This window comes from Natator depressus, chromosome 4 (assembly GCF_965152275.1).
Source record: "Natator depressus isolate rNatDep1 chromosome 4, rNatDep2.hap1, whole genome shotgun sequence".
NCBI lineage: Eukaryota > Metazoa > Chordata > Testudines > Cheloniidae > Natator > Natator depressus.
In genome coordinates, this window is record NC_134237.1 from 16,082,901 (window position 1) to 16,106,968 (window position 24,068).

Below are 24,068 nucleotides of genomic sequence, written 5' to 3' on the forward strand. Positions count from 1 at the left end.
GAAAATTATGATGAATGTATGTGATTACACTTATCAGGATTTTTAAAATCAAAAATGATCATTGCAGCTGTACATGGAGTTACATGTGAATATATCATTACCCTGAATGCAAGAACAACAGTATAGCTTCTATGACAGATTCTGCTAGTCTCTTAGTGAAGGAAACTGATTTACTGTAATTCTGATTTCTTTTGACTAATTACAGGGTTACAGTATTTGTTTACATAACATATTTCTGTGACTTGAAATGTAACTTGATCCATTTCATTTGATATGGAAAATTGCATATACCTTTAAGGTGGACAATTGGGTAGTAAAATGCATGGCTTTGAGACCAGCATGGTGGTTTAGAGAATGTGCAATGTATTGCCACATGAGTTTCTGGACTATGACTATAGTGTGTTTGTACAGTGCTTTGTACAGAGTCTAGTCCATGACTGGACTCCTAGATGCTATCTCAATACAAATAATTACTAATAATGATAGTGACAAACTGAGCAATGTTGTTATTCACTGGACAACATGGAGTTGCCAGACACAGGATTGAGAGTGGGAGCTGTTTGTCCATCCCCCAAAATTCTTACACTGCATTTATCCTAGGCTACAAGTGGAGGAGTTCGAGAACAACCATCCCAATAGGGAGGGAGAAGGAAGAATCCAATCCTTCCTTAATTCCTTTTCTGTCTAGTGGAGTTTTAGCTACACATTTTACACAAAGAGGAAAACAGCACTATCATAATTATTTGTATATTATTTTCCATTTCTAATCACTTACCTCCCACGCAGACACTTGATGGTTCCAAATATAAAATCTCTGTGCATGACTGCTTCAGTATCTATTGGGGGTTGGGGAGGGAGAGGAGAGAATATCAAAATATGAATAAGATTTTGAAATACACCATCAGCAACTGAGATCACACCAACCAGTGAGACAAGAATGAACAATGCACATGTTTTTCACAAATGCAGTGCTCGGAATCAGCAACGCAACCGACACTCTGGTCACTGTTTAAACCAATTAGGCCACAGGGAGGGCCTGATTAAGGAGAGGAGTTCCTGATTACCATGTCGGATCGTGATTGGGCAGCTAATGAGCTAACTGGTCCATTAACAAGAAGACCGGATCAAAGAGCACAGGAAGAAAGTGCAGTGGGGGCAGAAGCAGAAGAGAGAAAGAGTCTGATAGGCCCAGACAAAAGGGAGTTCGCTGGGAAGAGAAGCCTTTTCTTCCCCTGCCTTTGAGGATGGGAGCAGTGGGTCCCCTGTCACATGCATATATTTTTTTAAAATGTACTGATTTCACATGTATGTGCTCTGTGAGAACACGATGGATGTTTCTGCAATAAAAATAAGGACCCGATCTTGCAAATTCTTACACACCTGTTTATTCTGTAATATTTCCTAAGTGTTGTACCACAGGGACTAATATGTTAACTTGGGACTCTATTCAGAACAAATATTAATGTCTGGTTTTGGCCTTGGAATTTCTGTGTAGCTTCCTAAATTTATTTCCTATGGATCCTAATCCTAACGTACAATCCAAAAGTGCCTGATCCAGAGCCCAGTGAAGTCAATGGGAGTCTTTCAATGGGCTTTGGGTCAGTGTCAAAGCACATATACCAAGTTTTGGCATTAATCCTCATGCAGAGCAGAATAGGAATGCCCAGAGCTCTCAAGGGTATTGGATTTTATGGGAGATTCTGCATTTCAGTTGAACCAGGCAGCCTTTTCTGCTACACCAATAAATCAACCAATGCTCACCCAGAGATGAGGGAGAGAATGATTCACATACAGAATGCTCGTAAATCTAGGGGAAGGTGCACTCAGCTGGGAGCCAGAAGACCAAAGTTTCTGATCTCACCTCTACTGACTGCTCTTTATATGTCTGTGCATCTCAGAGTCCTTTTTATTAACTAATGCTTTGTGTGTGACTCACTTCTAGGATAAGGTATCATCCCACATTTTACAAACAGGTTGACTGACAAGGCTAAAAAACAAGATCATTAAGGCAGAGCTAGGACTAGAACCCAGGTCTCTACGATGGCAGCCCTCAGTCTTACCCAACTCAGCCACCTAGCATATCTATAGAAAGTTTGGCTATCCTGTTGCAAGGCTGTTTGCAACTACCATGTTAACCATTAGTCAACACTCCCCCTAGTCATAAATATAAAGGAAAGGGTAACCACCTTTCTGTATACAGTGCTATAAAATCCCTCCTGGCCAGAGGCAAAATCCTTTCACTTGTAAAGGGTTAAGCAGCTAAGGTAACCCCGCTGGCACCTGACCCAAAATGGCCAATGAGGGGACAAGATTCTTTCAAATCTGGAGAGGGAGGGGGACAAAGAGTTTGGGCTGTCTGTGAGATGCTTTTGCCGGGAACAGATCAGGAATGCAAGCCTTCCAACTCCTGTAAAGTTAGTAAGTAATCTAGCTAGAAAATGTGTTAGATTTTCTTTTGTTTAATGGCTTGTAAAATAAGCTGTGCTGGAGGGAATATGTATTCCTGTTTTTGTGTCTTTTTGTAACTTCAGGTTTTGCCTAGAGGGATTCTCTATGTTTTGTATCCGATTACCCTGTAAAGTATTTACCATCCTGATTTTACAGAGGTGATTCTTTTACCTTTTCTTTAAATAAAATTCTTCTTTTAAGAACCTGATTGATTTTTCATTGTTCTTAAGATCCAAGGGTTTGGGTCTGTGTTTACCTGTACCAATTGGTGAGGATATTATAATCAAGCCTTCCCCAGGAAAGGGGGTGTAGGGCTTGGGGGAATATTTTGGGGGAAGACATCTCCAAGTGGGCTCTTTCCCTGTTCTTTGTTTAAAACTCTTGGTGGTGGCAGCATACTGGTTCAAGGACAAGGCAAAGTTTGTACCTTGGGGAGGTTTTTAACCTAAGCTGGTAAGAATAAGCTTAGGGGGTCTTTCATGCAGGTCCCCACATCTGTACCCTAGAGTTCAGAGTGGGGAAGGAACCTTGACACCCCACCAGAGTCCGGCTCAGAACCCAAGATTCCCAGTCTCCAGCATTCCACTGATGTCTAGCAAATACTAGTGTAAGTTGCTGTCAAAATGTTTGTAGCTGGTCCACAACCGAATAATTGTTCTCCTTTAGCTCAGGTGGTAGAGATCAGTGCTGGCGTGTGACGTATACGCGTTCCAACACTACTGATGACTCACGAACAGAGGCCTTCAAGTTCTACAGGATGGAATCTGATTTTCCAGTGTTCTGTTTTTAAATGTTTAATTCATACCATGAAAAAAGCATCCTTAAAACAGAACTTTAAAAAGTTTAAAAACCAGGATTTTCTGGCAATTCTGGCAAGACATGCAAAGAAAACACAGGTATTACACATACTGGTCATTGTCACACATTTTGATTGCTTTTGTCACAAACAGGCAGGCTTAAGGGTTGACAGGTATCGTGACAGGGTCGGCCAGATGGCTACAGGAGAGTGATAGAAGGCAGATATATTAGCCCCAGGTTGAGTAGGTCCCTTTTCCCTGGGTAAGGCAACAGGGAAGGTTCCAGAACAATCAGGAACTTTCTGGAAACAATTAAGACAGACAGGCTGATTAGAACACCTGCAGCCAATTAAGAAGCTGCTAGAATCAATTAAGGCAGGCTAATCAGGGCACCTGGGTTTAAAAAGGAGCTCACTTCAGTTTGTGGCATGCGTGCGAGGAGCTGGAAGCAAGAGGTGCTAGGAGCTGAGAGTGAGAACGCGTACTGCTGAAGGACTGAGGAGTACAAGCAGTATCGGACACCAGGAGTAAGGTCCTGTGGTGAGGATAAAGAAGGTGTTGGGAAGAGGCCATGGGGAAGTAGCCCAGGGAGTTGTAGCTGTCGCACAGCTGTTCCAGGAGGCACTCTAGACAGCTGCATTCCACAGGGCCCTGGACTAGAACCCGGAGTAGAGGGTGGGCCCGGGTTCCCCCCATATCTCCCAACTCCTGGTCAGACACAGGAGGAGTTGACCTGGACTGTGGGTTCACGAAAACAGCCCAACTGAGGGCTGCTGTGAATCTCTGAGGCGAGCAAATCTTCCAATAAGCGCAAGACCCACCAAGGTAGAGGAGGAACTTTGTCACAGTATGGAAACACAGGTTTTCCTACATGCCCTGAAAGGATGATAAAAAAAAAAATCACCCAAGTGAGCATGTTCAAAGAGAACATTAATCCATACAGGAGAAAAAGTTATCAGTGGATAACAGCCACATTGAGACAAATTTCAACATTTTTACTCCTTCTATCTGCCTGAGCTCCAAATATCATCATTCAAAGGCTGTGGATCATGAGAGATCAACGGTTATTTTGCCTGTTTGTGAAAAGGACACACATAACCCACCTTCCTGGCTATTTGCCACAAACAGGGTTTTATCTCAGGAATGACAAACTATTTTCTTTCTCTCTTTTGGCACACACAAAAACAGCATGCAAACCAACCATTCTTGACCACTTGGCGAGGGCTTGAAAAATCCACTTCCTAGTGGTATCAGCCACTGTGTCAAGGAGCATGAGACACTATTCCAGTATCTATCACAGTCACAGATAAATTTCCTGCAAAAGAAATGGTCCTGGAAGTTCTCTACAGTCCAGTCATATAAACCCACTGTTGCCTAGTCTGTGTCTACACTTAAAATTCTACAGCTGCCACTATGCAGTGTGGACACTATAACAACAGGAGGGGCTCTCTCTTTGCTGAAGGTAGTGCACCTCCCTGAGAGCTAGGTCGACAGAAGAATTCTTCCACCTGCCTTGCGTCTACAGAGGGGTAGGTCTCACACCCCAGAGAGAGGTGGCTATGGCAATGTAAGTTTTCAGTGTAGACCAGCCCCTAGTTCTTACTCCATGAGACAAAGCCCCAGCCAGCTCATGAGCAGACACCGTGCCAATCCATCCATAGGCATCCAAAAGACCATAAAAAAGTGTCTGTAGTTATTGAGTCTTTAATCCTATGTTTAACTGAATCATAAATCTAGCTCTGACATGGGTCCAATTTTGTGACCACATACAACGAGCCTGCCAAGTCACGTGGATTTGGTAATATCTTTTACTGGACCAACTTCTGTTGGCAAGAGAGACAAGAAGTTGGTCCAATAAAAGATATTACATCAACCGCCTTGTCTCGCTAATATCCTGGGACCAACACAGCTACATTGTGTAAGTCGGGTGGACGTCATTCAGATACAGTCTCCTCAACACCTAATATTTTTTTTTGGACCACTCAATGGTAGATTAAGTGGAAACCGCAAGAGTCAGTCAGTCAAAAGTACAAGCTGGTTCTGCCAGGCTAAGCAGGATTACAGTCACGGAAGGGGAGCGACATATCGAGCCCCCAACATGTTCATATGTTGCAAGAGATAAATCTATCTACACACGTGGCCCTCATTACTACAGTATCTAAGCACCTCACAACCAATAAATCGACTTTATTATCCTCACAACAGCCCTGTAAGTTAGGGAGGTACCATCCCCAGGTACCAGAGAAGCAACAGGGGCACCAGGTAGATTAAATAACCTGCCCAAGTTCTGCCTGACTAGGAATTGAACCCAGCCTTCCTGAATCCCAGTCTGGTGCCATCTTCACTCAGCCATACTATGTAGCAATTTTCTCAGTGTGTAGCCAGTTAATCTCATCCTCTTAAATCCAATATACATTTAAATTGGGTTTCACAGTTGTGTAACAGTAAATTTGGCAAGGAAGAGCTCCAGTTTTGTTCAATGATTAATATTCATTACAGCAGCCAAAAAGCTGCTCTAGCTTATGCCAGCTGCCAGTGGTCCTAAGAGACCTGTTACAGCAGCCAAGGATTGTCAGAGCACACCAAAGGCCCTGCCACACCCACTAAACTGGCTTCAGGCAGGCAGAGTGATGCAGGAACAGCAACACTGGCTCTACACCATCAGAAGAGTCTCATCACCGATGATCCTTCTTTGCTGGCTACCCTGGCTTTTAGGCTTTGCAATGGTGATGCCGTGCAAAGTGACTGTTGCACAGGGAAGAATCTGGGTCTCTTTTTTTCTTGTTCCAATACAGAGCCATCAAATTAAAAACACATTTGGTCCCACAATAGCAGCAGCAAGCGTGCGAACACTTCCAACTCCGTTCATCTCAGTGACTTCTGGGCACATTCTGCCTCCTACTAACTCTACTCACCTCACCCAGGTGTGGACTTGAAAAGGTGGAGACCATTTAAATGGGATTATTATTGAATATGGGCATTTTTCCCTTTTTCTTTTAGAAAAAAAAAAGTGAGGAAATGAAATAAAGCATGGTACTCCTTCAGTTAAAAATTCACGGTAAAAGCACTGTTTTTTCTTATAAGGAAATTTACTCTCATGAATAGGCCTATTTAAGTCAATTGGACTATTCATCTGCTTAAAGTTAAACACATGTATGACTGTTTGCAGGGTTGGGGCCTTGTATACTAAAGGTCGGATTTTCAAAAGTGCTCAGTATTGGCCTAACCCTGCTCTCATAAGAGTCAAGGGGATTGTTACCAGAAACAATGGGAGAAGGATTGGGGCAACACATAAGAACAGCCCTACTGTCTTCCGACAACGGCCAATGCCAGGTGTCCCAGAGGGAGTGAACAGAACAGGTGATCATACTGCACTTTTGAAAATCCCAGCCTACAGCAATTCGTCAAGATTCTCTCCGTGTGCTTGTGCATATGGCACCTTTAAGTCAGAAAAACTCCCTCCCTCACACCTCCTTTTAGGTTTTGTTTTTATTACTCCACCCTGTTTGCTGGTGGTTTCTATTGCTGCATTCCAGACCCAGGACCAAGCGGGGACAATTACAAAATAGCTGCATGTGCCAATTTCCTTTTTTTCTTAAAACCGAAAAGCACAAAAGCAGATATGGATAAAGATACGGCTTAGAGAGATTTATCAGATCTGAGGCACAAAAAATGAGTGTTAGTAAAGAATTCAGGCTATATTCACCCCCTTGGCACCAGTTATTTCACAATTCCAACAGTAGATGTCCTGCTGGGACAATCTGACTCCAAGTGTGAAAAGATTTTTTTTTTTTTAATACTGTCATTAGAAGTAAACAGTTGCCTTGACACAAAATTTCCATAACTTAAACTATTCTTTTCTTTCACTTGGCTTGAGAAAGCCCCCATTCTTCCCCAAGAGCTTCAAAAGTTCTTGGCAAAGACACGTCTGGGTGTGCACGATTCCTCAACTTTATTTCTTAACTCTCGATATGAAGGCCAAGTGGTTTCCTAAAGGATAAAACCTGCATGGCTCGCTTTGACTTGCAATGTAAAGGTACTTAACCTTGCTGTCTCTAGGACATTCAAACTAGGCTGTTCCCAAACTTCAAAAATCTTCAGTCCCTAATGGCCTGTGCAAAAAAAATTAACAGCATTACAGAAAATTACTTTATCATCCCTAAACTTCCTTCTGTGGAGCAACAATCACCTCACATACACACCCCTGAGGAGCAGAATTTAAAAAAAAAGAAAAAACCGCCCTGTAATCATTTGATATTACAAACATATGGGACCTCACTGGAAACAGAAACATCAGCCTATTGTCTTTCCTCAAAAATAAGTTTTCCCTTCCTGCTTCAATTCTCCCATTTTACCAGAAATCTGGTCATTCCTTCACAGCAATACTTACACACAGGGCCAGATTCCCCATCTTCCACAGAGTGGAAGTGAGAAGGATCATCCAGGTAACGGGGCAAATCCTGCTACTCCTACCCATGAACATGAGCAGTGCCAATGACTTCACGGGGCTGCTCATCTAAGTGTAAGGCAACTGGACTAGCCATCATAATGGGAAAAAGAAAATGTCTTCAAAGATAGGCAAGCCACACTAATTCTGTCACACTCAGGAGAGAGAGAGATATTTGCCCCTTAAAAGGATGTATGGGAATGTCTTATCCTTTCTTCCCCCCCCTCCTCTGTCTCTGTCCCCCACTCTTTTTTCTGGTTCTCTCTCTTCTATGAAATAACATTGCAGAAGGAAGAAGAAGTCAACAAAGCGCACCTACACTTCACTAAAATGCTCATGCCTTTCCTTTTTCAAAAAAATATCTAAATGCTGTCAAACTCTTTGATCCAAACTAGGTTTGATAATTTGTCTCCTTGGTGCCCCATCCATTGTTAGGTATGCACGGGGAACCTGAGCCAAATCCCAATTACTCCCATTGATTTCAACGGACTTTGCCTAGCCCCTTAAGAAATACATCCTCCCCCACAGGCCAGGCTGCAGATCTCCCTGCAGGGCTCTCACTGAAGGCCAGAGCCTGTAGTAGTCCCCAGCCATATGGGATATCAATGGACAGAGGATATGCTAGCAGTAGATCCACACAGAACTCCCACACCTTAACTGGCCCTCCCTTGTCCCACAACTAAACACTCCTGCACCTCCCCACACAGGGAACCCCGACACAGGCCTTGAGCAGTCCACCCAAATCCTCCTCCCACCTCAAATAGGGTAGGATTTTCCAAAGCACCCAGCATTGGCCTACTTTACTCCCATTCAAGTCAATGGGAGTTTTACCATAGACTTCACAAGGAGGGGAGTTTGGCCAACACAGAGTGCTTATTGAAAATTCCTCCTGCAGGTGAACCACGACGGTTTTGCTACATCTGGAATTCTCTCGGACCAAGGAGGATGGGCAGGATTTGCCCCATAGTGAATGACTTGAACTGTGTTTTTGCATTTTCGCCCATTGCTCCAATTTACCTGAAAGAGTGTAACGTGCAAATGAACAGATAAATAGTTTCATTCCCCTTTTTGAAAAATCTATTCTGAAACTCACTTGTTGTGGAAAACTCAGGCACAACAGAAAGTGCAATAGGTCCGCAACACTGCGATGCCACCGTCAAAAGACAATCCGTAATTTTGAATTCCATTCTTTCCTGGCTCAGGACAATGAAGCAGAATGATTTTGTGCTGCAAATTCATTATTTACAAATTCACTGCACACAATTCAAGTTGACATAATTACTATATAAGGTCATCCTTGAATAGGACTCTGCTTGAATAAGTACTCTGCCAACATACAATAAATTCAAACAACTGTAAACTTCCTTGATATAGTTGCATGCAGGGGAGAGACTCAAGGAGCTGATGTCATCTATTCTACTTCCAGAGTTCCATGCCAAATACAGAGCCCTATTTTCCCCTGCACATAAAGGCCTTGCTTCCAAGGAATTCCCTGACTGCCAGCTGCCCCACAAACACATATTTTCCCATAGCCCATAGTGTAGAATCAAGTAGATACTCACTATTCCCTTTAGCCCCATTCCCTCCAGCCCTGTCCCCACTCATGGAAATCTTCTAGGATCTGGAGGAGCACCTCCAGGGTACTCCACAGACGTACATGCAGCTCTTGTACCCCGGCCTGAATATAGGGGCACAGGCTGCTATCGAAGTGGAGGGGATGGTAGGGGCTACAAATATCAGAGCGGGGAGCTTATACCACAAACTTTCTGCATAAGCTAAAATTTCAGGAAATTCGGGGATTTCCATGGCTCAACAAACTAACTTCTTCATTTTTCCTGCACATAATGCAACGTTTTCTTTTCCCTTATGTACAATTTTAAGAAAAGAAAAAAGAAATGGCACGAACGAGACCTGTGCCCATCACCCCTCTGATCACTCTCCCCCCCCCCATCTCTTTTTAAACTGTAAGTTCTTGAGTGCAGAGATCATGCTACCCTATGCATGTCCAGACAGATTATCGCACACTAGGGCCTTGATACTGACTGGAGTCTTCGGATGCTGCCTCAATATAACCACCACCACTTGTGGGGACATAACATGCATTCACTGGTTGAAGATAGGAAATACATCACCAGGTCTGATCAGCAGTCGGATTTTGCAGGGCAACAAGACAATTAAAGGGCCTGATCCTCATTTAGACATGTTGCACCATTCTGTAAATGTGAAGGGGTTTTAAAGGGAGGGTAAATGTAGTTTACACCCACTTTAAGCAGCCGTAGGGATTATCTACATGTGGGGGGTGTGATATGCTCTAAAAGGGTGTGATTTCTAAAGCGCACTAACATATTGTGCATTAACTGGCCTGTGTAGACCCTGCTGGTGTGCTTTAACATAGTGCTGTTTGCAACAGTACTACATTAAAGTGCACTAAGGAACCTTTAGTGCACACCAGTAGGGTCTGCATGGACCAATTAGCGCGCTTTAGAAACCATGCCCTTAGTTATCATGAGAATTGGGTCCTTCATGAAAATGGTCAGGGCTTTGAACATTCACCAGCAGCGAGCAATAAACGTGCCATGACAAGTGAGCAGTTAAAACCATCTACTTCTGCAGAATTAAATCTTCATTGTTGAAAACGATTACGTTTCTACCCTCGATGGCTGGAAGATAACCTTCCAATGTCAGCCAATGCAGGGAAGTCTTCCTGAATCTGCAAACTATAACAACAAGCACTTCCGCTGCTCCTCCTCCGATCTCACAAAAAAAGAAGCAGAGTGAGACTAACAAGGATGTGATCAGTTTCACACAGCTATTCAGAGTTGTAAATCAGAACAAAGAATCACATCAGTGTCACTCTGAGCAATAGCACAATCAGCAACAGGAACTATTCATGGGAGAAAAGGACCCAAACCATGAAAGAGAGGTTGTGTATCTGAGAACCCGACACAGAGACACATCTGGCAAAAGCCAGGAAGCTGGGAGTAGTAGGAACATCCCCTGCCCTTCTCCCAAACACACACAATTTATTTGGCTGAGCAGGTGAACAGCAAATTCCTTGTCCTTTCCAGCAGCCAGAGGATGCATTTTAAAGAATTTTAAATATTAGCAGACTAACACAGCTGCTACTCTGAAACCTGTCATTTTAAAGAACAGCGTTATCACTGCGATCTTAAAAGCAAACAGCATCAATACATCACATGTTCAGCGTCAAGAGAGAGATACTGCAGAGATCTCAAGAGACAGTTCGAGGCAACAAAGCTGGAACTTTCATGAAGTCACATATGGCCATTAAGTGAATGGATAATCTACAAAACAGTTTTCACAGTCAGAAGTGTTTATTAGTAATAAGGGGCTAAGCACTTCTGAGTCCATACAGTTTATCAGAGTAAAGATATGCAAGATAACCCACGGGCACATGAGCACCAACTCATCTCTGCTGTAACTCCACTGACTTAATAACATTACATCAGGACTGAATGATGGGAATTCTCCTATCGACCTAGCACTGTCTGCACCGTGGGTTAGGTTGGTTTACCTGCATCCCTCTGAGACATAGTTATAGTGACCTAATTTGCTACTGTAGACCAGGCCTCAGTCGTGCTATTATGGTTCAGTCCAATTTTGCCTCTCAGCCAGGAGGTTGGGCGTTTAGGTCCTGATCTAGCAGAACACTTAACCACATACTTAACTTTTAGCGTGTAAACAGTCCCACTGACTTCACTGGGAATACACACTGGTTTAAAGTCAAGCACATGCTCAGGTGCCTTGCTGGATCAGGGTTTTAAAGTCATATGCCAAGACTAAGGTGCACACCCAATTCTGTCATAGAAGTGCAGTACTTCGGATGCGCTCAATTTTAAGAAACACTGTCCCTTGTATGGCCACTACATAGAATAATCTATCTAATATTATTACAAGCTTGTCTGATCTGGGTTTACTAACTCGTTAATACATAGGCTTTTGGTAATCAGACTCTTTTGAACTGTGACCGACTGCTTAGTTTTTTCTCTCTCTTTTTAAGAAACTTTTTCTGTTCTGGAAAGTTGATAAGTTGAAAGTTCCACAGTCGTAGTTTATCACGTCTCGTTCTCAAGTAATTTCAGCTGCAGCCAAGACAGAGGAGGGTTATGTGCAGGAGAGGTTCAGCTCCTTCAGGGATATCTGAAGCGCCGTGCAAGTTCACAACTAGACATTATTTAAAGCCTCTGAAAAAAGCCCAACAGCTATGTCAGCCCTTGAATTTGGGGGCAATTCCTTTCTACTGAACTGGATTCCAAATAAGCGGTTTATAAGTACAGTAGTTAGACTGGATGTCTGCAGTGTGTAGCTCTTCACAGTTTCTGCTCTAACCCTTCCCTGTTCTGCAGCCTCGTGTTTACCTCACTGTACACTTTATAAAGCAGCACAGTGGTTAGCCATTCTACATCATTCATATAGGATTTAATTCAATCAGAGGCATTTGACAGACACACAGTCAGTTCCTGACCCTGTACACTGAACCCAGAGGAGCCTAAAGCTGAGTAAATTAAAAACAGTATCATGTTTGGTAAAAAATATTTCAGCTGGGGGTGGGGGAAAACACCTACACCAATAATCATATTAGCAGTTGCATAAAAACAGAAGCTGAACTGACGAGCTATGAAAAGGCAGCCAAGTAAAATAGAGATCACCATTGCTTCTAGCCTTTAGGAACTCCCCTCTCAGCCACCTCTTTGTGCTACACTTGCCTCATTTCAGTCTTGTCACAGCCTTGACACTGCTTGGGCAAGCACCTTCTCCTCTGGATCCCCTGTTGTCTGCAACAAGCTGCTACTATCGCTTCCCCTCAGACCAGCGTAAATCACGAATAATTGCACTGACATCAGTGTATATTGGGGTAAGTGATATGAGAACCGAGGCTTCTCTCTTTTCAGATCCTAGCTAAACACAACTATTTTCCCCTTTGCTAGTTCCTCTTAACGTTCTCTCCCTCTGCTGCCGTTATACATGTAACAGAGCAACTAGATAGTTTGCAGTAAAGCTGTGAAGTATTTCAGGTACAAATTCTTATGAAAGGTACTACATAATGTGATTGTACTGCATGGTATTACACACCCTGCTAAAAATATCTTTTCCTGTCACTGTTTCAACACATTTCATGTTCAGGGGCCCTTAAGAAAACAGTACATTAGCAACAACTTGTGATCGACATAACTGTACATTGACAATTAACAAAATATGTTAAGTGTCAATTCATTTCACGGCATCATTTGATTTTGCTTAGCCCCAGTCTGCAGTTCAAAAGTTTTGGCAGCCGCTAGCACCATAAATCATAACTCTCCTGGCATCTGTTCCTCCCATAAAACTACACATTGAGTTCAGGATTCTGGGCAGGTCATCAAACACAGCTGGATTCTTTTCAGAGCAACCGTATCAATTTTCAAGTCTATTTAATGTTTTGAAAACAATAAATGGGATGGGCACACAAGAGATTTGTTTCCCTAAATTAAGAGATTAGCATACCACAGATTACTGGAGGAAGAGCTCGGAGAGATTTTAGTCACACTCAGCACATCAATATTTTGAACAATGCAAGCTTTTCAAGATTCCTGGTGGGTGGGTGTTATTCACTGCAGATTTATTTCTAATCTACACCTCCATTTGTCTTCATTATCGCTCATTGGAAAATGGAAGCCGCTCCCCAGGGAGACTGGCCATTACTGTTTTCAAAGGAAGCCAACAGCTTGACAGGCGAAACTGTGTGGAAAACAACATAACTAATGCATCTTAAGTACAATTATATTCTTGCTGTACATTCACAATCAATTTTTGAAAGAAAAAAAATGACCACTCGTTACAAATAACCTAAATATGCATGTGAAGTTATGTTGACATTGCAGCATAGTAACTTGCACTAAAGTCACGCCCAGCAATCCGTGTGCAAAAACATATTCACGGAACGATTAACTCCTGTTCACTGCACTTGCAGTTTAGGGACCCTGGAGTGCTGCCTACCACGCCCTCCTAGCCAGTCTTGTGTCCGTTCCCTGCAAAAGCACAATTCTGAGCCCAAACAAAAAAAGCACAAGGAATACGGTAAGTGCCAGTTTACCCGTGTACACTATTCCCAAGAGTGATCAATATAAGAAAATGTCAACCCACTAAAGCAGAGTTTAGGGTGTTCTGTAGGAATGCTATGTATACGAACAGTGAGCAAAACACAGCTGAGTATTAGTGGGTCCATACCGAAAGCAGCGCTATGAACCATGACAAAATACAAACCAAATTAAACTATGAGAAGTGCTTCGGTCACGTCCGTAGTATGGCATATGCACAGAAGCCAAGACATTTAGAATTTAAACTGGAACCCTCTTCATAGCTTCCCGTCCCGAGCCCACATTGTACAAAGCATTCATCCATACACTGATGGCTTTGTTGACTGATTCCGTGATAACATGTTTCAGGGTACATCGCACATATTACAGAGAAAATATCCATAAAGGAGAATAAAACATAGGCGGGGAAGGGGCCAGGATCCAACCTGCCAACAGCCAAGGCAGGGGGAGTGGTGCAAAGGTGGTACAAAAGGGAGCCTTCGCAGTTCGCTGCAATCACTGGGTGCCGGGCATAAGTCAAAGCAGCCTGGAGGCTGCTTTAAGCTACATCAGCTCCCAACAGACTGAAAGAGGAGCCAGAGTAGGCTTAGCACACCTCCTTCTCTCCAGCCACGCCCCCTACGCTGCCAGCATAGAGGAGGTTGGCCTAGGAGTCATTGTGTTGATTCTACAACACTGGAGCATCCCTACTAGTTGAGGGTGACCCTCCTATGGCTTGTTACATTGTTTCAATCACCTGCCTGCAGCACAAAGCCCCCGCGCTGTCCAAGAACCTGCCCCGCAATCCAAAAATGTAATGTTTAAACGGCTGCAAATCTCTCTTAGCATCTTATCCCACGCTGAAACATCAGGCAATAGTAAGGCTGTTAAATTCAAATCCTCGGAGCTTCACTATACAGAATTAGTGTGGGTTAAATTCATTTCCAGCTACACAGTTTTCTCTCACAGCGTCGGACAAGCCAGACTGGATTGAGCCAAACCATGTTAGAACCAAGTTTACAAATGTGCTTAATCCAGGTTCTAAAATGGTTCAGCCTCATTCTCACTGACTGGTTAAACTGGGACTGTGTTTAACCCAGGTCTCCATGTGGTTTTCACATGAGTCACAGAATGCCTCACTGGCAGACTTTTTTCAGCTTAGTTGAAATAATATTTTCACAACTGTAAGGTGGGGAAAAGAATAGAGAATTAAATATAAGGGGGAAGAGGTGCAACACACAGCAATGGGTTAATATACTAGCCTTTCACCTATGGAGACTTTGGCCCTGAATCTACAGAGATTTATGGACTTTTACATATTGACTTGGGTGGGACTACTCACGATGTGTAAAGTTAAGTAAGTGAATATGTCTTCACAGGATCAGGGCCCTACTGTTTTATTCAGCCCTGGTATAAGCGGGTGCACCTCTAAATTTATCCCTGGAGTTCCAAAGGGAAGATAAACATTTAATTCTAAATTACTTTGCTTTCTCGACTTTAATGGGACTTATACCCTCTCTTGCCATGGCCAAAATTGGCTTCAAAGATAAAAATTCATTGTAGATCATAAGAGTAAATGAGTACTGTGGATTACATGACCTAATTTACCATGGGACCTGTAAGTGTAAGTATGTGCCTTACGTTTTACAGCAGATCTTGTTTCTGGCCAGGCTGCGCTCTTCCCCATGCCAAATAATTGTTAATCACTTGAAAACAAAAGATCTGACTTGGTTCTTCAGTGTAGCATTTTGCAAAGCCAAGAGCCTAGCACTTTGAATTTAGCTCCCTTTTAAAAATGCGAGAGCCAGACCAAACACTGCAGCCCGTGCAAGGTGAAATTCTGCGTAACTTCTGTGGGATAGTCAGCGCTCAGTTATGTCAGCAGAGTGCTAAAACAAGCCCCAGCATCTCCCATTTGTGCCCCAGGATGTGTCTTTGCCACTTATTACCTACTGTGCAAATACGGTGTGGAAAGCAATCAGGCAACATGGCCACACAACACTAAATGTTAGACGCTCAATCCAAATTAATTTGAAACTTATCAAGTGTATTCATGGTGAAACACTATTTTGACATTGCACTCAAGTGAAGCCGTAGAAAAGCAACAGCAGAAATCACAGACACTGTGGAACCTACTTTTTATCTTCTGCCAAACATCTGTACTCTCAAAGGGCACCAAATACTCAATACAATTACAGCTATTTCCTGAGGTTACATTAGTGTAGCGTGTAAACCAAGAGGAAGTTAAAAAAGGTGGGGGAGAAGGCTGCCTTCCCCTCCCCCACCTAAATGAAAAAAAAAGAAAATACATGGGAAGAGTGGACTGCATAAAACAACCAGTGATGTAATATCATAATATTAGTGAGGTTATTCTAATTATACAGTGTCTAAGCAATGCCTCATTTTGCAATTACTTAGTAGAGTAGCTATAGATTACACAACTGCAGGTCATAAGGGATGCATATTTTAACAGAATCAGTCTTTTCCTCCAAATTAAAAAAACAACCTTACTTATGAAACATTACTTATTACAAAGGCCATGACAAATTCTTAGCTTCAATAGCAGAAGGGAACTTAAAAAAACATTCTTAAGGGAAGTCTAACCTTAAAAAACAACTCATCACTAAGGAAACTCTAACTATACTTCAGATGGACTTCTGAATGCTTCATTTTGTGAAAACAGTTTACAGCATCAGTTATGTAATGTAACTGATAACAGTTTAGGGATATCTGACAAGTCAAATCCAAATCATAAGGCACGCAACGGGCATACACACGAAAAAAAATTGGAAGCTTGTCAGTTATGGTACTGGCTTATCAAGCTCACTGTTCTACATGAGAACATTATATGATTTGTAATATGTCAGAGAATGTAAAATTAAGGGCTGTACAATACTGAAGAGTAGCGCAGAAAGCATTCGATTCCAGGCCATTGAGTCTCTTTAACAACTACATACAATAATTCCCAAAACTATCTTCTCGTCATCTCAATCACATGGAAAACCATAGCACAATGTTAGTTCTAAAGCTTGCACCAAGTGCAGCAAGAGTATTAGACCATCCATGTGGATTAAGGAAGAGACTGATCTAATCGGAATAATTTTTTTAATGACAACTTGTTGCTTTTCTTTCTTCACCCTGCCCCTTAAAGTTTAAACATTTAATTGCTCGCTTCCTGGCTTCCCAGTACAGAAACCAAGCATATTTTCCTTCTACAGGAAATGTTCCAATTAGGAAGATTTGTAATTGGTAATCAGCTGTTTCTTTAAGTTGATTTTGCTCTTGAAAAATGTTTCAGGGCTATGAAACGTCAAGGCTATCCTTAGCGGCATGCACGTCACTGACCTCTTTCAAAACTTGTGCTTTCTACTTCTCTGCAACTAGAAAAACAGGGCAATTATTTAAATAAATTCTGCAGTCAGGAGCTAGGTGGACAAGTTAGTAAGGGCACTAGCTTTTCACCTGTATTGGGGTGAGATGGCTTTGGTCACAAGTGACAACTACCTTGAAACAACCTTGTCTCTAATTACTGTGTCTGTACTACAGAACTGAACTGCATATAACTGAACCAGTTGGATTAGAAACCGTGTATACACAAATGGTTCAATGCAGTCACACTAGCCATACGGATTCAGTTTAAAACTACTTGTGTTTCCACCAAGGCTATGCTGAACCATTCATTTTCACCTGAGATGTTCACAGGCTACCCATCCTATAGATCATAGCACATCCGCCCACGTCAGCTGATTCTGGGCAGATCTGGCAAAGTGATTGTGGGACAACAGTGGAAATTCACTAATCTACAATTACTTTGGCACCAAAACAATTCAGATTAGATGGAAACAGTTCTTAGTCCAGCTAAAAGCAAGTCTGGTCAAAATGGTCCTTGGAACTCGTGGGAACACTTTTGTGCACAAAGGTGAGGTGTTTCACAAGTGCTCTTGGGGTGAGACTTTAAATAGTAAATGTCTCCATGGCACACAAGACTTAAGAACTGGGAGTCAGGAGACCTGAGTTCTATTTCTAGCTCTGCCACTGATGATGTCTATCTTTGAGCACTAACCCCACCTCTCTGTGCCTCTGTTTCTCCTCCCAGCCTTTCTCTATCATGTCTATCTAGACTGTAAACTCTTTGGAACAGGAACGCTCACCGAGAGTTCAATACCGTGCCAATGGGGGCCCCGATCTGGACTGGGACTTCTAGGTTCTACTGTAATAATTAAAATAACAACTGTGGATATGTGTAAGGAAAGAAGTGTTCAAGGCACATGTTAAGAGGTGTTATATAATTTGGCTGCATAAGCATTATTTTACACAGCTGTTTTCCTTCAGATCCTCTCACTAATCTAGGTTATAACTTAATGGTAGAAATGTATTCTTACACAACCATTTATTGATATAAGATGAGGAAGAGTTTGACTGAAAGCATTAATTAGATATCCTTTTCTGCTATTCAAGTGAATGTGAATTATAGACGGGGGTTTTATTGACTGGTCATTGCAGTCAGATCAGGCTTTATCCCCATAATAAATGAGAGTTGCACCAGAAAGAGCTTCTACAATTAAGCCATAAGCTTTTATAGCAGTGCCTGCTAACACCACTTTAGCTAAGGGCTGTCAGCATGTCCAGTATGAACCCAGTTTTTCACAAGATTATAACTTGCCTATAAAATTTTCCTCCAAAAAGAAAGTTGGCAAACCAGATCTCTGCCTCAGGGAGCATTAATACCTTTGAACTTATAATAAAGATGCTTTAAATACAGTATTGTGTGTGTATCGGTATATATGAGCCTTGAAAATTGCATGGCAATTTTACCAGTCCAGGCATAAGATCTGTTCTTATGCCTTTTTCCATTGTTACTGATTAAAAAACAAAAACCCAGCACTAATGGTATTTTATTCATCCATCCATCCAAAAAACAAAAAACAAAAAAAACCCACCTCCACAAGGGGCGTAGCTCCCAGCGCTGGTGCACTGTCTACACTGGTGCTTTACACCGTTGAAACTTGCTGCACTCAGGGGGGTGTTTTTTCACACCCCTGAGTGAGAAAGTTGCAGCGCTCTAAAGTGCCAGTGTAGACAAGCCCATCGTCAAGAAGTGCTAACAGGACCAGATGCTGATAGCGTGGTGCATATAGAGTTACCTACTACCCAACAAACAGCCCCACTAATTTCAGAGGGACCGCTGGCAGAGTAAAATACCACCCAGTGAGAGTAACGGCATGAGAATCTGGCCCACATTATTTCACTCTATTAGCAACACTCCATAAATCAATCCCTCCAGGCTCTCCCACTCCCAATCATGTTTGTTGCTCTTTGCTGAACAATTTGTCAATATCATTTCAGTAGTGTGGTGTGCAGAACTGACTGCAAGACTCAAGGCACAGCTTCGCTAGAGCAGTATATAGACAGACTATTACATATATATATAAATTGTCATCTTAATTTTGCATTTCAAGCCTAATTTTTTTGTTTTCTGAGAAAGCTACAATTTTCTCTTAATGGGGTGGGTTTCATCCCATGCTAAATGGACACGGTTCATTTAGAATCTATTCAGTTTTAAAAGATTCAGTTAAAAGTTGTTTATAAATAATTCATATGGTTTGACAATCATGTTGGACTGTTTTTCAAACTATGTTTTTCTCTCCCTTCTTCCTGTATGAAAGCCTCGAACTTACCCTACAGGGGAAACAGTAAAATTGACTATACACAAAATAATCAATTAAAACAACAGAGACAAATATTTCTCTCTCTAATCTCCTTCAGTTATAATAATCTCAGGTACCACCTGTTACAGCAGAAAAATTTTCAGATAGAGGGGGTTTTTTAAGCTGTTTCCCTTGTAGTGTCTGTTAAGTATCAAGTTCCTGTAGCCTTATCTGATAAGTGTTTGGGGTTGTTTTAAACATGAGAGAATATTTTACTTCCCACATTATGCACTGTAAACTCATAATATGAAAGATAAGTGATGTCTAATTATAGTTGGTCACATACTTTAGTGAAGTTACTAAAGAGAAATCCATATTTTAAAACGAATGCCACTTTTAAAAGCATACTCTGTTTCAATTCTGCTCTCAGAAAGAGCCATGCAACTTCCACTCACTGCACCCAGATCAGTGGGAGTTCTGCATGCACATGTGAAGATAGAATCAGGACCCTTTTGTTTATTTTGTTTTTCAGAACCAGGTTTATTCAAGCAATTTAGATCTCAAGACCACATGCTCAACTGTGCACAGTGTACGTAATGGAACATTCCACAAACGCCGGCGAAACTCAAAACGTGAGCCATTCTGCAAGCCGGAGAAAAATCTAGACAAGGTCAGATTGGTTTAAGGTTTGGGGTGCAGCCTCCCAATCATGTGGGCCCCGAGGAACAACAAGCAGGGAGAGACCCACTCCCATGCAGGCCAAGATGTCCAAGGACTGCTGCCTCCTTGCTGGCCCCCTTCCTTTGAGATCTTTGTCACCTATCCCCCTCTGGAAGAACAATACAGCAGTGGAGTGGAGTCCCCAGTAAGTACACCGGCAGCAGGGAAGATGGTCCGAGCAAAGTGAATTCCGTTTTCAAACAGATTTGATTTACAATTGGATTATCTACTAAACTAACAGAGGCTCAGCCAGGGAGGACATCTCAGTGAGCGCCTGTTCCCCTGCTTGCCCCATAAGCCTGCAGAACCCCAACTCTGTGGAGCTCCAGCACAAGATCTTCTTTGGGAATACTAGGCTTTGGGGGGGAGGAAGGGAGGGAAAGAGATTGAAATGTAGGGCGCATCTGGCTCCCAGCTCTGTGCTTTAATCACTAGAGCCTGCTGCTTCTTCTCAGTAGACTGCTTCCACAACAATGTTCATTTCAGAATCAATTGAACCCATTAAGAAAATAGAGCTAAAGCTGTAAAATTTCCAGATGTGTATAAATAGGAATGTTTGAAATACAACTTTTTTTTTTTTAGAACAAGCTTGATTCTTATGCGACTTCATGAAGAACAGTTGTACTTGTGGTTGAGATTTTTCAAAGTTGCATCTAAGGGATCTGGATACTCAATTCCGATTCATTTTAATGGAAATGGGCACCATGATCTCCTACAGAGCTTTGCTTGGGGTTATTTTTTTTTTTTTTTAAAAGGACCTGGACTACTTCTCAAGCACATACTGAAGTCCCACTGAAGTGTTCTAAGTTAAATGCTTCCTGAATCAGGACACGGATCCTCCAATGTACTAGCCATCTCCTTGAAACGCGCTCACCATCCTTCAACTCCCCAGGAAGACGACAGGCGTTCAAGATGGTCAGCGCCTCACAAGAGGTGCTAAGCAGCTTGCAACACTGGTCCCTAGAACACTGATGTGGTTATCACACTCTAAATGGCCATTCCTGAATGGTGCTTTAATGGAGAAGAAATATCGTAATTAAATCCCATCCATATTAGAAAAGATTTGAGCTCCTCATATGGTCCCAAAATATCACACTGTGAAAGCAACTGTGCACTCCTAAACTCTTAAATCTCACATTGCCACTTTATTTATTCCATTTGCTCATGAAGCCATACTTCCATATAATTATCAGCCAAACTAAATCAGTAAACCATTCCTGATAGGGTAACCAACTTGCCTTCAGCATTTTTCTTTTAAGCTACAAGACTTTCTGCATAGATTTATTTACTCTGACAACTCTGTTCATTTGATACTTTGTAAAGCTGGATATTAACAATGCCAGAAAAGCTTACAGAACTTCATGTGAGTTACCACCACACAGAAGTATGCATAAATAAAATAAATTGTTCAAATACAGTATATGGGGATATTATTCAAAAGAAATGTGGCACAATACACAGATGGGTAAATCCTTACTGACTTCATTGGGAATTGGAGCAAGTAAAAACTAAGAAAGAACTTCAAGATTTGGGCTAGAATTTTTCTTAGGTTATGTCTGTGTTGTGTTGCACACCACTGGTGGCAGCATGGTGAGTACACGGAGCCACACATCACAGTGAAAGGCAGGTGGTGTCCACACAGCGGTGGGTGGCTACATGCTTCAGCGAAAGGCTCTGGCAGTGGGGAGATACCAGAGAAAGGTCCCGGCAGCTGCCCGCAGCCTTTCCCTTCCCCACTGCCTCTCTCTGTCAGAGCCTTTCCCCACTACCGGAGTCTTTCCCTGTGGTGGAAAAAGTTAGCCAAAGACCCATTATCAATTTATGGACGTTTCAATCACTGCCCTAGAAATGAGCAAGTGACATTGACAGTGCCCCACTGTCCAGCTTCCATAGGGATAACATTGTCCAGGGGGAAAATGGATTGTTCAGATTGCTTCGCAAAGCATTTAAATCCTTGAAGTTAGAGCCAGTGGCTGTCAAGCCAGAAATTTTCAGGACCTTAAGAACAAAAATTAAAAATCTAAACACTCCTGGAAACCACCAAATCAACAACCAGATTTTTTTTTGTTTATCCCAACAAACAGCTGAAATGAGCCCTTTTTTGTGTTTCCAGACAACCTGAATAGCCACAACACAAGCTTTTCATGGAAACACACAAGCAATTAGCTAAGCCCTGAAACATTTGTTCAAACTGCTGTCTGTTACATAAAAATCTACGCTATTCAAGCACTCAGTTACAGCTTATAAGGAATAGTCCATGTGTTTATGATCTAGACTAGATCTTCCTTAAAAAGGTCAGTCAGTCAATCCCACACAGTATTTCTGGGATGATGCACTCTTTACATCATTGTTTAAGAATGGGATTTTCACAAGCACTAACGGGAACTGAATTTCAAGGGGAGTTTGGTGATGAACTCCTTAAGTGCTTTTGAAATCCCATCCTGAAAAATTAAAGATTAAATTCACCCCAGTGTGCATCAGTTTCTGCCACGGCACAGGGTCCATGGTGGCTGATAGTTCTTGGGGTGAAATAATGCAGGTACGCAGACCCTCTTCTCAGCCATCTCAGCCAGGGGTATGACAGACAACAAACGCAGCCTCAAAAGTGGGGGTCACTGACCAGCTAAAGTGGGTGGCCAAAACAGCTAGGGGATGCAATGACTCTACACATCCTAATTTTACCTTCCACAAGTTGGGCTCCTAAGGAAAGCCTAAGAGAAACTATACTTCCCCTACCCTTCAAAATCTGAGAGAGGAGCATGGTGGAACCACCACTTGGCCTCTTACAAGGGAACAGCAGCCCCTGCTAGCACCAGGAGGTGCAAACTGACACTCCTTGTATGTATGAGGTTGAATCTTGCCATATAAAGTTGAAAAACCTTATAAATTTTTAGGTCATGGGGTTTCCAAGGACATTAAACGATTAAGGCCCAACACTCAGTTGGTGTAAATCAGTTTAACTCCATTGACTTTAACTGTGCTACGCCGATTTACATCAGCAGAGGAACTGTCCCTTAAAATCTTCAAAATAATGACGAACAGTTTGCCACATGGATTTATTATCTTTTAAGGGAGATGAAGTAAGAGCCTGAACAGATTGATTGCATCTCTTTAGACTGGACGAAAAATCTTCTGAAACAATACATCGTCAGCAAAGAGAAGAAAAAATAGTTTAATCTATACCAGTAACTTCTAGAGAAAAAACACATTATTCAATGGAAGAGTAGTGACAAGTTCACGATTTCATAACTTAGTTATAAGTAGTGTCCTTTGTTAAAATAAAGGGCGGCGGGGGGTGGGGAACAGCAGTGGGGTCTGTCTTGGGAAGAGAGCTTCATTCATTAGTATATTTATAGCCTTACATTTGACATTCAGTTTGAACTATTTTCCTTTATGAATAAAAGCTGTATCGAACAACATATGGAGGAGCTTAAACCAGCTTGAGATTACTGCCTATCCCGCTGACCAACAGTCGCATTGTTTCCTTCTACTCCTCTGTCTGTCCGCACCCATCTGTTGTCTTTTGCCTTATACTTCGATAGTAAACTCTTTGGGGCAGGGATAGTCTTTTTGTTCTGGGTTTGTACAGCACCCAGCACAATGCGGTCCTTGTCCATGACCAGAGCTCCTATGCATTACCGCAACACAAATAATTAATAACAATAACAAACATCATCTTTTGAGGCACTGGTGCTCTGACAATTATCCAAAATACACAGAATTTTCTCTAAAACCAAACACATAAGTTATGGTCCATATAACTGAAGATGCCTACTTGACCGAACCAACTAAAATATAGCCTCGCCCCTGACCACATCAAAATCATGAACCACTTCTCTTGGTTTCATCCCTTCATATCCCTTTCAAATAAATCACTGCAAATCAGTTCGTTCACCCACACTCATTAACGGGACCCTTTGGTGAAATGCATAAA

General features: G+C 42.1%; 1 protein-coding gene across 2 annotated transcripts in view; it reads right to left on the reverse strand.

Moving 5' to 3' along the window:
* ANTXR2 (ANTXR cell adhesion molecule 2) overlaps window positions 1–24,068 on the reverse strand; it is a 172,129-nt gene that overhangs the window by 132,106 nt on the left and 15,955 nt on the right. For both annotated transcript variants that reach the window (XM_074950469.1, XM_074950470.1), the window contains one exon: window positions 776–836. In XM_074950469.1, coding sequence (XP_074806570.1) covers window positions 776–836 — 61 coding nt within the window. The remainder of the gene's footprint in view (window positions 1–775; window positions 837–24,068) is intronic.